General features: G+C 61.3%; 1 protein-coding gene across 1 annotated transcript in view; it reads left to right on the top strand.

Moving 5' to 3' along the window:
• SPTBN5 (spectrin beta, non-erythrocytic 5) overlaps positions 1–15,865 on the top strand; it is a 47,953-nt gene that overhangs the window by 28,228 nt on the left and 3,860 nt on the right. Inside the window, exons 37-65 of the mRNA XM_035708751.2 lie at positions 117–308; positions 515–610; positions 2,056–2,171; positions 2,257–2,371; positions 3,144–3,257; positions 3,452–3,573; positions 3,840–4,002; positions 4,192–4,380; positions 4,612–4,689; positions 5,318–5,490; positions 7,065–7,155; positions 7,301–7,447; positions 8,219–8,356; positions 8,435–8,691; positions 8,848–9,034; positions 9,200–9,406; positions 9,739–9,935; positions 10,029–10,233; positions 10,485–10,679; positions 11,538–11,693; positions 11,948–12,165; positions 12,327–12,516; positions 12,743–12,919; positions 13,114–13,218; positions 13,575–13,808; positions 13,986–14,057; positions 14,548–14,634; positions 14,727–14,818; positions 14,970–15,055. Coding sequence (XP_035564644.1) covers positions 117–308; positions 515–610; positions 2,056–2,171; positions 2,257–2,371; positions 3,144–3,257; positions 3,452–3,573; positions 3,840–4,002; positions 4,192–4,380; positions 4,612–4,689; positions 5,318–5,490; positions 7,065–7,155; positions 7,301–7,447; positions 8,219–8,356; positions 8,435–8,691; positions 8,848–9,034; positions 9,200–9,406; positions 9,739–9,935; positions 10,029–10,233; positions 10,485–10,679; positions 11,538–11,693; positions 11,948–12,165; positions 12,327–12,516; positions 12,743–12,919; positions 13,114–13,218; positions 13,575–13,808; positions 13,986–14,057; positions 14,548–14,634; positions 14,727–14,818; positions 14,970–15,055 — 4,399 coding nt within the window. The remainder of the gene's footprint in view (positions 1–116; positions 309–514; positions 611–2,055; positions 2,172–2,256; positions 2,372–3,143; positions 3,258–3,451; positions 3,574–3,839; positions 4,003–4,191; positions 4,381–4,611; positions 4,690–5,317; positions 5,491–7,064; positions 7,156–7,300; positions 7,448–8,218; positions 8,357–8,434; positions 8,692–8,847; positions 9,035–9,199; positions 9,407–9,738; positions 9,936–10,028; positions 10,234–10,484; positions 10,680–11,537; positions 11,694–11,947; positions 12,166–12,326; positions 12,517–12,742; positions 12,920–13,113; positions 13,219–13,574; positions 13,809–13,985; positions 14,058–14,547; positions 14,635–14,726; positions 14,819–14,969; positions 15,056–15,865) is intronic.

Raw genomic sequence — 15,865 nt, 5'->3', positions numbered from 1 at the left:
CCTCGGCCCCAGTCTTGCCTCAGACTGTGGGCTCTCAGGTGGCCAAGGGGGAAGGACTCAGGTGGGGTGGGATGGGGGCGGTGACAGGCAAGATCTCCTGTCATCCTGTCTCCCAGGATGGCGAGGCTCTCCTGGCACAGAGCCACCTTCGGGCAGGAGAGGTCTCCCAGAGGCTGCGGGAACTGCAGGAGTGCTGGCGGAAGCTGAAGCAGGCGCTGGCTCTCCGGCGCCAGGACCTAGAGGACGGGTGGAACTTTCTGGAATTTCTGAGGAGAGTTGACCTTGCAGATGCCTGGATCCAGGAGATGGTAAGACCCAGCCAGCAGAGTCAGGGATGGGGCCTCGGGGCTGAGAGATGGGGGCAAGGAGCCCTGGGCCTGTAGCTCCCCGGATCCCTGACAGGTGGAACCCCAGCGGGAACTTCCCAAAACTGCCCCCTGCCCCCCCGTGCTGGGTGCCCCCGGTGCTGGGGCTCAGACACTGCCCCCAGGTCCTCACCCCTCGGCCTCCACAGGATGCCATGGTGAACGTAGGCAACCTCGGCCGGGACCTTGAGCACTGTCTGCAGCTCCGCAGGCAGCTCCACCAGCTCCGAGGAGTCTGGGCCCAGGTAAGGGGGCCCTGGGGGGAGAGGTTGGTCAACAGGTCCCCGCGGGAATCAGGACTGCTCAGAGAAGTGATGAGCGAGGCTCAGGGAAGGGCTCCAAACTGCCGCTCCGTGCTTACCACCTGCGTGTGCTCGGGCCCCCTCATCTCGCCAAGCCAACCCGTAGTTACTTTAAACTGGGGATGAGGCCTGCCTCCTAGGTAAGGGACAGGGACGTGTGGTGGTGGCTACATGAATCTGCAGAGAACTGTACCCCCCGCCAACACACACAGGGGCACACACGCAGAAACTGAGCAACTCTTAAGAAGCCTGTTGTCGCATTCATAGTGATAATGTCCTTTCCTGGTTTTCATTTTGTGCACCAGTTATAGAAGATTTTACCCTCAGGGGGAGCTGGGGGGAGGGTACAGGGGACTTCTCCCTACCACTTTTGCAATTTCCCGTGCATCTATAATCGTTTCAAAATTTAAAAAAAGAATGCACGTATACCTGGGTATAGTGGATAATCTATCCGCAAACTGCAGCTGCCCGTAACCCTCATCCAGCCTCTCAGCTTCTCATCACCACGCCCCCACATGCACCCCCCAAATCCCTTTCTCTTATATGCTATAGATGAAAGAAAGACCGACGTAGTCATAGTCAGGTGTTAGAGCCAATACACGCTAACCTCCTCCCTCTGGGGGAAGCATGTATGATTTCTGCAAGGCTGCAGTGCTCCACCCCAAGCTCCCCTTTGCTGGTAATGGAATTCGCAGCCTCCGCCAGGTGCTGTGGTAGAAGGAGAACCAGAGAGACTCAAGGAGCGAGGCTCAAATCCTGGCTCTGCCACACGTTAGCCACGGTAGCCTCTGACTGTTCTGAAGAGCGTCTGTAGGAGAGGAACCCCCTTCCCTGCCTAGCTTGTATGCGACCCTCCTAGGGAAGCGCTTTGGAGACTTTAACAAGCTCTAGGAACACAGGCTGCTTTTGCTGGTGGTATGACCCCCACACTCCCTCCCACTGCCAGGGGCCCCGGCTCATGGACCCGGAAGCCCCTGTCACTAAGCAGCCCCAGCCTGTGACTCCTAGGGGTGCAGACACTCAAACACCAGGAGACCCAAGCTCACCACTTGCTTTACTTTTCTTGCCAATTCTTATTCTCAGTTCTTATTCTTGCTTTCTTATCAATTGCTTTTCTGAGCAATTTAACTTGAAGGCTTCCGTTAATCCTTGCCGGCCGGCCCTGCCACCCTGCCCAGTTTTGACCCAGGAGCATTTTTCTAGCCTTAGAGAGGACGCTGGGGCTGCAGGCCATGAGTGTCTCTTGCTCACTGCCCCCGGCATGTGGTGCAGCTGCTTGCACTCCCCAGTCACACTGCTCCTCACCCCCTTTCGGGCCCGGCCAGACCCTCCGTGTGCTGACTGCTTGGGGTGGGTGTCACAGGTGCCTTCACCCTTCACCCTCACAGGACACGGTGGATGACACCCACATCAGGAGCATCAATGACTTGTCCCTGAAGCTCGAGAAGCTGGACCCTGAGCAAGTCAAGACCATCCGCCAGCGGCGACATGAGCTGAACAGCAGGCCAGTCCCAGAGTGGGAGGCAGTGGGGCCAGGAGAGAGGGGGCTGGAGGGCCGCCTCACCTCAGCCTTCCACCCTCTTTGCCAGATGGAAGAGTTTCCATGGCAACCTACTCTGGTACCGGCAGCAGCTTGAGGGAGCCCTGGAGATGCATATATTGTCCAGAAAACTGGATGAGCTCACTGAGCGGCTTAGGGAGAAGGTAAGCAGTGAAAGGCCGTAACAGCCAGCGGGGTGCCCTCACCCCGAGTTTCCCAGGTGTCTCGCCCGTAGGCCTCCTCTCCTCCTCAGCTGGGAGACTGAAGATAGATGCCACTAGGGGTCCTTCAGAGCTGGGGAAAGGGATCTGCCAGGGGCTCTCAGGATATCAGCTCTGATATCCCAGAAGCCCCCGTGCCAGGCTTGGAGGCTGACCCACCTGGCTTCTAGAAACACCCGGCCAGAGGCCAGAGCACTGTTCCCCCAAGCACTCTTCCCTCCGTTGTCCCTGAGCAAGCCGAGAGCACACAGGAGGCTTGCCCTGGACCCTGTCAGCAACCACAGAGAAACGTGCTGGCAGAGGTAGAAGTGAAGAAACTGCCCCCCAAGAAGTCCCGCGTGACACAGACGGGGCCCTGTTCTGGCCATGCAGGGGGCTGTGGCCTCACTGTTTTCACTCCTCTGGTTCCTGCTGCAGCCAGAGGCTTGGCTGTCAGTGCTCGGTTTCCCCCAGAGGAGTGAGAGACAGACGAGACGAGGTGTGTGGAGGCACCACACAAACAGATCACTGTGTGAGAAGAAACTCTGTCCCCAGGCTCTCCTGGGAATCTTCCTCCTTCACAGAAGGAAGGAGCCTGTGGTTGGTGGGGGGCATGGGGAAGGGAATCAGGTGGGGGTACGTGCTTCTCACACAGAAACCAGTGGCTGGTGATTCCTCTGCAGTGAGGGAGGAGCGGGGGCAAAGGCGAAGCCAGTAATGCCGCATTCTTTCCCAGGCTGCCCTGGTCCAGGCCCTGGACCTTGGGAAAGATCTGGAGAGCGTGCAGAGGCAGATACGGAAACACAAGGAGTTGGAGCGGGACATGGGCCTCCTCCAGGCCCAGGTGGAGGTGTGCAGCTGGGCGTGGAGGTGGGCCCTGCCCACGATGCCTCCTCTGGGGTCCCCGGGCAGGCACATAGGGCAGGCCGGCCTCGTGATCTCGAGAGCCGCAGGGCCCATCCTGCAGTACAGCCCCTCACAGGCCAGGGGGCCTCCTGCAGCCCTGGCCCCCCTGAGTACATACAACCTGCCTCCTTCCCACAGCCCCTGGAGCGAGAGGTGGGCCGCGTCTGCCAGCAGAGCCCTGGAGCAGCCAAGAGCCTCAGCCCCAAGCAGCGGGAGATGATGGACAGTTGGTGGCAACTCTGGAGGGAGGCCCAGAAGCGGTAGGAACCCCTGGGCCTCCTTCCCTCCCTGCCCTCACAGACTCCATCCCTGTGGCGTCTCAGTCTCTGCAATACCCTTTGACCCCAGTTTCCCCTGAGAGCCTTTCTCCATCCTTCGAATAACCGTTGGTATTATCCAGCTATTAATTCCCAGCCCAGAGGCCCTTCTTTGGCTAAGGGGGTTCAGGGACGGAAAGCACTGGTTGGGGGTGGGCGAGAGGATGGTCTCAGAGCCCCCAGGACCAGCTGATGAACCCTGTGGGCAGGAGGGAGTCACTGGACGCCTTGCACCGAGTTCAGACCCTGCAGGCCATGCTGCAGCACTTGTTGGTCTGGGCGCGGAAGCTACGGGTGGAGATGGACACCCGGAGCGCCCCCGGAAACCCCGCGGAGGCCCAGCGCAGGTTGGAGGAGCATCAGGAGCTCAAGGTGAGGGCTGGGCCCCTGGGGCCTCGCCTCCTCTCTGCGCTGCCCCCTACGGAGCCCAGGGATCCCTGGGCGCCTTTCTCCCCTGCCTCTGCCCCCCATTTGGCTCTGTTCCCGCCCGTCCCCCTCCCGCTGTGCCTCCTGTCCCTGAGGAGCCTCAGCCCCGGGGATCTGAGGCCAGCCTTGTTCCAGGCCGAGCTGGACTCCCGAGCAGACAGCATCAGCCTGGCCCGAAGCACCGGGCAGCGACTGCTCGCAGCCAGGCTCCCGTCCGCCGCCGCCACGCGCCAGGCCCTGGCTGCTTTAGACCAGGAGCTGAACAGCCTGGAGGGCGCCTGGCAGTTGCACCAGCGTCAGCTGCAGCAGGACCTGGAGCTCCAGGCAGGCAGCCTCATCCTGCCCCCGTCCTAACCCCACCGCTAAACCCAGGGAGGCTGCCGTCTCGGGGTTTGCCCACCGCTCAGCGTGTCTGCAGCAAGTCTTGCCCGCTGCGGGCTCATCCTCTAGAGCCAGGTGTCTCGGTCTCCGGTTTCTCCTCTGGACCCAACAGTCACTCCACCTGCAGCGACGGGACCCTCCGCTCATGTCCTCTGCCTTTTCCTTTCTTGACAGCTGGTTCTGAGTTCTGTGGAGCAGATGGAAAGCTGGCTCTGCAGCCAGGAGGCCTGCCCAGCCGGCGACGGTCTGGGGGTAGGTGCCGATGAGGGTTTTACAAAAGCAGCAACCGGCACTGCCCGGGCTCCCCCGCCCAGGAGGCTCTCCCTGCCCTCTACCGCATCGGTCACTGGTCTCTCAGCCGTCCACGGGTGGCTCTTGTGCACCCAGGGCTGGGCCCCACAGGGGATGTCCCGGGGGCTTCGAGGGGGTGCGCGTGGCCTTTGACCCCCCCCTTGCCTCCTTCCCACAACTTCCCACCTCTGCGTTCCTCGCTTCCCTGCACAGAGGTTTGCTCCAACCACTTTCCCAACCCAGTGGCAGGCTAGCCTAACTCAGGGGAGACCTCAGAGAAAGCGGGGGCTGGCTCGACCTGTGCTGATGCAGTCTGACCGGAATGCAGAGGAGGGGGTAGTCCTATTACGTGAACAAGCTCCACCTGCCTTGAACATTCTGACATTGACCCTTATCCCCAGTACCTTCCCTGGCTAAGATCACTGTCCTGAAGCCAAGTGCAGCCCTGAGAAACTAGAGGGATGTGTTTGGGCAGAGCACTCACCATGTGGGTGAGTGAGTGGTGGCACGGCTGTTCGGCGGGGCGAGCAGATAGCCTGGGATGGGAGGGGCAGCCCTGTGGACTTATCGGCTTCCCTACTCCTGCCAGGACTCTTTGGCCAATGTGGAGACCCTCCTGTGGAAGCACAAAGGGCTCGAGCGGGACCTGGAGGCACAGGCTGAAAAGATCAGCACCCTGGAGGCCGCAGCCCGCAGCCTGCACCAGAGTGGGCACCCTGATGCCCAGGGTGCCCTGGGTCGGTGCCAGGCCATGCTCCTCAGGTACCTCTGGCTCTGGGCTGTGGGCGGGATGACCACACTCACCAGCCTTTCCGAAGGCTGAGGTCAATGCCAAAACCCCAGCACCCCTGCCCAGCACAGCGTCTACCAGCAAAGTGAAGGAGAGGTGACCTAGTGGAATGACGGTGCCAGAGCACAGCGGCTGGCCACTCATGGTGGGACTTGGGGCAGATGCCTCTCAGATGCCAGGTCTACAAGGAGGAGGTAACAATACCTGCCTCCTCGGGTAGTGGGGAGGATTGAGAAGGTACCCTTAATGTCTTAGCACATTTCTCATGCTCGTTTAAATGAAGCTGGCACAGCTTAGAGATACCAGCCTCTGCCTTTTTTCCTCATAAAAGCCCATCTGGTTCAGCTACCTCCCCCAGCTCTTCTCAGGCTCTTACCAAGGCAGATTTAGCCAAAAGCCGGGTCTCAGACTGGCGGGGGTCCCTGTCTTCCCCAGAGAGCCCGTCAGTGTGGGCACCGTGGCCGGGGCAGGGTGGGGCCATTCCCTCCTACTTTCTGCATGTGGGACCCCACCTGGCCACCAGGAGGCCTGTGGGGGGACAGATGACAAATGTTGGTTTGCTGGATTCCATCACACCCTCCTTGCCTGACCCCCAATCACCTTAGGTGGTTGGTGGCCGGCCTTGCTGTCCCTGAGCATGGTGCCACGCTGAGCCCTCCCTGCTGGCTTCTGGCATCCTCTGTGGGGGGCGGGGCAAGGGGGTTCCCATTCCATCAAGCCTCTCTCCATCTCCTCCTCCCCCCCACACCGTTTGGTCACCCCAGCAAGGGTTTCCACTCACACCGGTGTGGAAACTATAGATGCGGGCAGTGTAGGTGATTTTTTCCTATTTATTTATTTTTTAGATCACATTTCTAATTTCTATTTTTGTGCATATGGCAACGTACCTGATACATTGGTACAGAGGTAGGCGCATATGCAAATCAGTAGACACCACGCAAAAATACATGTGTGTTTTGAGTGGACACTGCTCGAAGTTCTTCCTAATAGCAGCGTGTGATCAAAGAAGTGGGTTTAGATGCTGTACTAGTTGGCGAGCGCTGCCATAGCAAAGTACCACAGATGGGTGGCTTCGACACCAGAAATGTATTCCCTCACAGTTCCGGAGACCAAAAGTCCTCAATCAAGATATCGGCAGGGTTGGTTTGTCCCGAGGCCTCTCTCCCTGGCCAGCAGACGGCCGTCTTTCTCCTCCTTCACGTGACTGTCCCTGGGTGTGTGCCACCTGCTGGAGCACGTTAGGATGCACCCTCATGATCCTTTTTAAACTGAATTCTTTAAAACCCTATCTTCAAATACAGTCACATTGTGAGGTACTGTGGAGGCAGATTCGACATAAGGATGGGGGGACAGAGTTCAGCCCATCACAGGCACTAGTGACAAGGGGAGTAGAATGTCTCTCCAGTTCAAAGGGACCCCCAGACTCAGGGTGTGCTGATGCAGAAGGGCTGTTGCCGGCTGGAAGGGCACACACATGCACACCCCCTGGAGCAGCCCCAGGTCCAGTGGGGGGAACTGAGGGCCCATGAGCCCCTCCTTCTGGCAGGAAAGAGGCACTGGTGGAAGGAGCCGGGACCCGCCGCCGTCAGCTGGAAGAGCTCCGGCAGCTGCAGACTCTCCTGCAGGAATCCTTTGAGGTTCCCCTTGGCTCAGGGTGTGGGTAGTGGTTGTGGCGGGAAAGGATCTGCTCCTGACGGGGCCACCCTTGCTCCGGGCAGCCCAGGGGTTTGGGGGAATGGGAGGCCTTGAGGTAGCCAAGCCTGGTCCTCTGCATACATCCAGGTGGCCATGTGGCTGAGGGAGAAGAACTCAGTGGCCCTGGAAGAGGGCTGGAGGGACCCAGCTCTGCTGCAGGCCCAGCTGTGGAAGCAGCAGAGTCTCCAGGCCGAGCTAGATGCAAATGTCCACGAACAACAAAGGCTGCAGATGGTGAGCCCCTGGGGCCTGTGGGACCAGTCCTGCAGGCCAGAGCATGGGGAGACCCCGCAGAGCCCTGGCAATGGCTCTGAGCCATGGTAATGGATGGCCAACATTCATGGAGTACCTTCTGTATACAGGCACCATGCTAAGCACCCAAGGGTAGTGAGAAGCAGTAGCTTTCCTGGGGACCCTCTCCAAAAACAGTACCTTTTCAAGAATCTTAAAGATGACATTTTGACTGATAGCTTTTAAAGCCATCTTGGAAAGATATTAGGGGATGGAGGAGGGCATAGCTAGCAGTCCTGTGGGTAACGGAGTCCAAATGTCACATCTTTTAAATTTACCCTCTCCTACCTACAAAGGGCAGGTCCTGGCCCCAGGCTGGCTCCAATATAAATTGTTCTGAAAAAAAAAATTTCTTTTTAAGATTTTATTTGAGAGACAGAACAAGCAAGACGGAGAGGGAGAAGGAGCAGTAAAAGCAGACTCCCCACTGAGCAAGGAGCCCAACATGGGGTTCAATCCCAGGACCCTGGCATCATGACCGGAGCTGAAGGCAGACACTTAAGCAAGTGGGCCACCCAGGCGTCCCTAAAAAATTCTTAATGTTTTATCTCATTTAAACTAAAGAACCATTGTTCACTCCATTATTTAGATAAGGAAAATGAGCTCAGAGAGGTTAAAGAATTTGAGGTCACACAGCACACAGGCTGGTGGGCAGAGCCAACACCAGTCCCCTGGCACCAGCAGTCCTGAGTCCATGCACCGTATTTGCTGTAGGAGGGGCAGAGGCTGCTGCAGGAGGGCCACCCAGCCTCGGAGACCATCCAGGAGCGGCTGCGGGAGCTGGGAGAGCTCTGGGACGAGCTGCAGGCCAATAGCCGGAGGAAGGCAGCCGCGCTACAAGAGGCTTGCAAGGTGGGTTCTGTGCGCCATGGAGCAGGCTGGAGGCGGTGCTGGGCCTCTCCTTGGTGCCCACCTCACATTCTGCCCCAGGCTCTGCGTCTCCGGCGGAGTGTGGAGGACCTAGAGAGCTGGCTGGAGCCTGTGGAGGTCAAGCTGAGAGACCCCATCGGGGACCAGGCCCAGCCTGAGCTGGACGAGCTCATGGGGGCCCAGGGGGAGCTGGAGGCAGCGGTGGACCGGCAGGCCGGGCAGGCACAGTTGCTGCTGGGCCAGGCCCAGGTCTTCACAGGGGAAGGCCGCTGCCTTGCCCAGGACGTGGAGGACCAGGCCCGGCGGCTGCTTCAGAGGTAGATCTGCCCCTGTGTATCCCCCTTGCCCTCCAGCTTGTGTCCTCAGGGCTCCCCCTTCTCTCAGGATGAGGGGCACCCAGCGCGTGGGCTCTGGGCCTGACCGATGGCTGATGGCCGGGGCGCCCGCCCTGGTCCCACCGTCCGCTGCTGCAGGTTGGAGGACCTGCGGGCGCCCCTGCGGGAGCGCAGAGCAGCCCTGGAGGCCCGGCGCCTCGTCCTGCAGTTCTTCAGGGACGCCGATGAGGAGCTGGCGTGGGTGCAGGAGAAGCTGCCCCTGGCCACGGCCCGGGACTGCGGGCAGAGCCTGAGCGCCGTGCGCCGCCTGCAGGAGAAGCACCAGGTGTGGACCCTCCCGCCTCGAACGGGGGGGGGGGGGGGGGGGGGGGGGGGGGGGGCGGGGGGGCTGGGGCTCAGATTGAGCCCGAGGCTCTGAGCCAGTGGTGCTGGGAGCGCCGTGCCCGGGCGGCCGCTGGCATCCCCGCCCTGTCTTTCTCCGCCGCCACAGAACCTGGAGCGTGAGCTGAGCAGCCACGAGGCCCTGGCCCAGGCCGTGGTGGACGCGGGCCGCCGGCTGGTGGAGGCGGGTGCCGGCCGCGCCGTGGCTGCCCGCGCGCAGCAGCTGGAGGACGCCGTGGGCTGCCTGCGGGCCGAGGCGGCGCAGAGGCGGCGGCGGCTCCAGCAGGCTCAGGAGGCCCAGCAGTTCCTGACGGAGGTGAGGGGACGCGGGGCTCGGAGGACGGGCCCCAGCTCTGTGGCTCTGCCCCAGCTCTCCCGCCAGGGAGCACGGCCCCTCCCTCCTAAACCGGTGGTTGTCAATCATCACGTTCCCGATGACCTGGAACTTTCTGGAAATGCTGATACTCCCTTCCCAGGCCAGGCCAGGCCAGGCCGGAGCCCGTGGGGCGGAGAGCCAGGCACAGGGAGGGAGAAAGCTCCCCGGGGGGGTCCCGAGCTCGGCCACGGCGGAAAGCCCTGCGGCCCCCACTCCGAGCCGGGAGCCCTGGAGGCCTCCTCCCAGGGAAGACTGTCCCCTCTGCCCCGCAGCTCCTGGAGGCCGAGTCCTGGCTGCAGCAACAGGGCTGTGCGCTGCACACCCAGGATGGGGCCCAGAGTGCTGAGGCCGCGCGCGCCTCCCTGCGGCGGCTGGAGGCCACCAGGAGACTCCTAGAGGCGTTCGGGCCGCGCTTGGAGCGCCTGCAGCAGGGGGCCGCCCTCCTCCAGGGCGGGCAGCTCCCCGGGAGGTGGGTGCGAGGCGCGGGCGGGCTCTCCCCACAGAGGCGCGGCGGTCCGGCCTAGCGGAGAAGGGCGGCGCTCGGTTGTCCTTCCTGCCACAGCGCGCAGGTGCTGGCCCGGCTGCGGGCGGTGGGGGAGGCCCATTCGGGGCTGCTGCGGACGGCGGAAGGCCGAGCGCGGGGCTGGCGGGAACAGCTGCAGCTCCACCGCGCCGAGCGGGAGGCCCGGCTTCTCGAAACCTGGCTGGCCGGCAAGGTGGCCGCCGCCGAGTCCCAGGACCATGGGCAGGACCTGGAAGCCGTCGAGGTGGGTCTCCCCTGGGTGAACCTGGGGAAGAGTGGACTGCGGCTGAAAGGAGCAAAGGAAGTGTGCGTCCCAGGCGGGAGGGGGTGAGGGGGTGAGCAGAAGGGAAGTAGGGGGCTCTGGGCGGGTCCCTGCGGTCCGGCCGAGCCCAGGACCTCATCCAGTACGGACCAGGGGACTGTCAGGGACAGCGTGAGCACGAGCTGCGGGACTCCACTGCCAGAGTGCCCCTCGCTGGCCCTGTATCCTTGCAGATGCTGGAAAAGAAATTTGAGGCTTTCAGAAAGGAAGTTCAGAGCCTGGGCCCGGCCAAGGTGGAGGCCCTGAGGGAGCTGGCGGGCTCCCTGGAACGGACCGCGCACAAGTACAATCCCCAGATCCAAGCCCAGAGGAGTCGCATCGAGGCCACTTGGGAGAGGCTGGACCGGGCAATAAAAGCCCGCACACAGGTAAACGCCCCCAGGCCAGGCCGGGGCAGCCCAGGGGCTGGAACATCTCTGCCTTCTTCCTGGGTCCAGGACAAGCAGACACGCCGGTTGTGCGTGTGTGTGTGTGTGTGTGTGTGTGTGTGTGCGTGCGCGCGCGTGCTCAGAGGGAGATGGCTGCCTCTAATTCCCAGCATGGAGCAAGTGGGCAGTCTCAACACCTTGCACTTCCACCCCACCTCAGCCCTCTCCTCCAGTTTGGATTCCTGCTGGTGCAGTTCGCACCTCCAGGGAGAAACAGGAAGCATGTCCAGCCAGCTTCTGAGCCCCTCGAAGCCTCCCCTAAATACAGGCCTCGGGTTTTAAGATCCACCCTGTTCACCTCTCCTCGACCCCACTCGCTTAACCGGCTCCTTCACGCCACTGCCTCGCTCTTCTAACCCTGGGCCCTGTGCGGGCGGCTTCACTGCTGCTCCACAGCCTGTGTTCACAGCCCTATGCTGGTTTCTGTTAAAGCAGGCTGCTCCCTGAGCCCCTGGCCTCCGAGGCAGCCTCCTGAACCCACGCAAACCCAACTCTTCCCTCACGTGGCCCCCTCCCCCGCTGCTTCATGGCCTCCTTTCTGCTTTTCTCGAGACTCACACATCAAAGACTCTCATCACAGAATGCCCCCCTGAGGCTCTACTGCATCATCAGTAACATCCCACATTCAGAAGCACCTGCCACACCTGGCGCATTTTATGTACCTGCTGGTCACTACCGAGTCACTGAGCCCCACGGTCCTCGTTATTTAAAAGGAGGTGGCCCACAAGGCCGTGTCTCCAGGGAGAAAGGACCCTAGGAATGAGCTCAACCCAGAGCAGGCCCTCCCCCCTCTCCCAGAGCCTGGCCACAGCCCGGGAGGTCCGTGGTTTTGAGCAAACAGTGGCCTGGCTCCAGAGCTGGATGCAGGAGAAGGCCACCCTGATGGCGAGAGACGTCTGTGGCCACAGCCCGTCATCAGTGCAGACCTTCGAGCAACAGCACAGGTGCCTGGAGGTGAGGGCTCACACCCCATGGTCTGCCCGTCGGAGCCCCTCCCTGCAGGTGGTAGGTAGCACCCCCCCCCCCGCCCCACCCCACCCCACCCCACCCCAGCCAGGTAGGGCTGGCCCAGGCTGTGGAACAGTGGAGTTGGCTTGGGAAATTCTGGGAAACAGATCAGGACCCCTCAGAGAGGACTGGATGCTCCCAAATGAGGGGTATGTGTCAGGTTGACGGGGGTGAGATCTGATTGTGTGTTCTGGTGGCAGAGGGAACTGGCGGCAATGGAGAAGGAGGTGGCACGGGTGCGGATGGAGGCCTGCCGGTTGGGCCAGCTACACCCCATGGCTCAGGATGGCCTGTCTGAGCAGCTGGCTAGGGTGGAGGAGGCCTGGGCCACCCTGGAGGTGAAGGCCCGGGAGCAGGGCCAGCAGCTGGAGCAGGCTGCCCGGGGCCACGCCTTCCTCGGCCGCTGCAGGGAACTGCTGTAAGTGGCCTCCTGCCCTGGTGTTGGCTCAGCTCCACCCTGTGGGGTGGGGGTCACCCCAGCACATCGGAAGCCTGACCCCCCTTCCCAGTGCACACCTCATGCCCCACCTCCCAAGGCTGCTCCCCACCCTGATGGCAGTTTTGTCTCCCTGTCCCCAGAACATGGGCTCAGGAGAAGCAAGCTGTGGTTTCGTCTGAGGAGCTGGCCGGGGACCTGGTGGGAGCTGAGCGGCTCCTGGCCCAGCATGACGAGCTGGGGCGAGAAATCAAGGAGCACTGCCTACAAGCCCAGGTTGTACAGCAAGAAGGGCAGCAGCTGATAGACAGTGGCCACTTCATGTCCCTGGAGGTACGAGCACGAAAGTGGACCTGGGGTTGAGCTGGGGATGGAGCTCAGCTACCCAAGGCCTCAGAACACAGAAACCCTCAGTGGCAGGCCGGGAAGGAGCAGAGACAGAGAAGCAGAGAAAGGAAAGGCCTGGGCCTTCCCTGGACCCCTCTGCTGGGCACTCCAGCCCTGCCCTGCCTCAGTGCTCCTGCTCATGCATGTGACCCATAGCACCCCTTTCCACCAGGTGGCAGGGTGTCTGCAGGAGCTAGAAGGGCAGCTGCAGGCACTCACAGAGGCCTGCGTCCTACGCCGGGAGCGCTGCGAGGAGAACTGGGGCCTGCAGAAGCTGCGACAGGAGCTGGACCAAGCTGAGGCCTGGCTGGCCTCCCGGGAGGGTCTACTGCTGGACCCCAACTGTGGGGTGAGCCAAAGGCCCCCCCCCCCCCCCCCCCCCCCCGCCGCCATTAGCCAGCTGTACCAGCCCGCAGCTGCAGCCGAGGGCAGATCCTGTTACTCCTCTGCTCCCTGACCAGCGAAGCGGGTCGGGGACCAGGACGGGGAGGCTCTCCACACCCCCATGGAGCTGGGGCTCACCCTGGCTTTGCTTCCCCGCAGCACTCTGTGCCTGATGTGGAGTTGCTGCTCGGCAGACACCAGGACTTAGAAAAGTTGCTGGCGGCCCAGGAAGAGAAGTTTGCCCAACTGCAGAGAAAGACGGGAGTGAGCAGAGGCCGGACGAGGATTCCCTAGCGGCGAGGGGCCCGAGGGCTGGGGGTGGGAGCATCCTGGTCTCAACCTGAGACTGGGGCCTCCCCAGTACATGGAGCCCATGTGTGACCCCTCACGAGAGCCCTGTTCTTTGCCTGGCCAGCTGCCAGGGCCTGTCCCCCCCTTGTCCAGGTAGGCCAGAGCCCCACTATGGACTAGGATGACAGGGGAAGTCTCTTAAGCAAGCTGAAGCAGGAGGAGATAAAGAGCAATGAGGAGACAGGGATTCTCTCCGGGTGGAAGGGCTTTGGAGAGGAGAGGCGGGGGCACGGAGCCCTGCCCTGGCTCACCTTCCTCCCCTCTCCAAGGTGGAACAGAAGCTGCTGCAGCCGGGGACAGGGCTGACACCCAGCAATGCTGGCCATGGGCTCACCTCCCTCCAGCAGAGGCCCTTCGGAAGCTGGTGGCCAGGAGTACAGCTGGCTGAGACAAGGGACCTGCAGCCAGGTGGCCCCGTCAGCCCACACATACCCTCTGCCACCACTGTCTCCCTGGAGCGGGCAGCCAGGCAGCAGGAGCCCAGGGGTGCCAGGGCCATGGGGGTAAGGCCCAGACCCTGGAGCCAGCACTGAGGCCCTGGGGGTTTGGGGCACTAGGGATAGGAGCTGAGAGTCCTCAGGAATGAAGTGGTTGGAGGGGGGTAGATTCCTAGCGCACCTTCCAGAGGGGGCCTGTCCTCTGTTGCTGGATATTTCCTGGGCCCCATCTGGCACTTGCAGGATGCGAAGGGTGCCTTCACCACGGAGGGATTTTTGGAGCTCAAGCAGCAGCTCCTGCTTGCAGGGAGGCAGGTAAGTATGAGGAGATTCCTTCTCCAGGCACCTCTCCTCCACAGAACCACTCAGCTCAGAGGGACTATCAGGGCCTGGCATCCTGACATGATGATGGATAGCCCCCCACCCCCAGCCATTCTTAAGACAGTCTCCTTTTTTCTTTAAGTAATCTCTACCCCTCAATGTAGGGCTTGAACTCACAACCCCGAGATCAGGAGTCACAGACTCTATTGACCGAGCCAGCCAGGCACCTCAAGATAGTTTCATTCTTTACCTACCACACAGCTTCTGCCCCGCACCCAAGTAGGGTGGGGGGAGGGTGAAGGCCCTCTTCCTCCTCTTGCTGGTCTCCCCACACATCATCCCCTGGCTCCCTCTTCCCCGTGGACACCTCTGTCCAACCCAGGACTTGGCCTGAGAGCCTCTGAAGACACAGGCCTTCCCAAGGCCAGGCTGCAGCCTCCCCTCCATGCCTAGCTGGTGCAGCCTCACTGCCCTCTCTCCACAGCCCTGCTCAAGCTCCGGGGATGGCTGCCATGGCACCTTGGGGGTTAGCTCCCTGAGCCTCCTCTGGGACAAGAGGACAGCAGCAGAGGTACGAGGCGGTGGAATATGGGGGAGGCTGAGCACAGGCCCACAGAGAAGAGCGGACATGTTCATAGTAACCCCTTGCTCATCTCTTCTCAGAATATGGCCCCAGTGGCCACCCTTGACCTCAGAGAAGCCCAGTGTGAGAGGCTGGGCCACCAGCATAGCAGGAAACACACTTTCTCCTTAAAGTGAGTGCTACTGCAGAGGAGACAATAGCCCCAGGACATACTGACCCAGTAGGCACAGCCTCCCAGAAGCAGGCACCTGGATGGGGCTGGACGCAGGGGTTCACCCATGTGGGAAGTGCAGAGATTTGACCCGTGGCTATCTGGGTGGCAGGTTGAGCAGCGAGGTGGAAACCCTGCGTGCAGCACCGTCAGAAGGGCAGGCTGAGAGCCGGCACCACGTCCTGAGCCGCACAGCTGGTAGGCACCACCAGAACCTACGGAGGGACTTGGGTGTGAGCCCCTGGGCCCCAAGCCGCTGTTTCACATATCCTCAGCAATCTTGCATCTAGTACCTCTAGAGCCTGAGATGTAGTTGGGACTTAAGTGTCTTCTCAAAGAATTTAAGGCCCAGAAAGGGTAAACCACTTGCCATAGATCACACCGCTCATCTAATTAGTACCAGAGGTAGGGCCAGGCTTGCCCCCAGCTGCCGCCTGGTCCCTTTGGAGTCTGTCTCTGTGACTCCCCTGAGTGCTCCTAGGCTTTGTTCTGTGACCCTGGGACCTTCTCTAACCTTCCAGTCCTCAAAAAGCTCTGAATGCACTGCCCTTGGGTATCTTGTGGACAGTGGTCAAACCCAGTTCTATCAGGAGGGATGCCTGGGAAGCACCCCTGCACCAGGTATCTGTCGGTGGGGTCGGACAGGCTCCACCTGGACAGCATGTTCAGGTCATGTCCTCAGGCTGCCGGGAGCCCAGGTGGGAGTCCTTTCCTGTTCCTCCCAGTCTCTCTGGGTTCTTGGCTCCATTCCTTGCACTGTCTCTGGTCCCCTCTGAGCCTGTCCTTCCAGAATCCCAAAGGGATCTTGAGTTTCTTCAGGATCTCCTCCAGACTGAGCCTTTCTTAGCCTGCATTCAGACTTCTAGGAGGCAGCGTGCACTGGGGGGCCTGCCTGGGGGCTGGGCCTATGCCGCACCTCCGCACAGGCAAGGCTTGGTGCATACAGAGCCTCCTGTGGTGGGCACATCTGTCTGTTTGGGCCACTTTTTTTTTTTTTTAAAGATTTAT

This window comes from Canis lupus, chromosome 30, assembly GCF_003254725.2.
Source record: "Canis lupus dingo isolate Sandy chromosome 30, ASM325472v2, whole genome shotgun sequence".
NCBI classification, from domain to species: Eukaryota; Metazoa; Chordata; class Mammalia; order Carnivora; family Canidae; genus Canis; species Canis lupus.
This window is presented reverse-complemented; position numbering and strand designations above follow the sequence as displayed.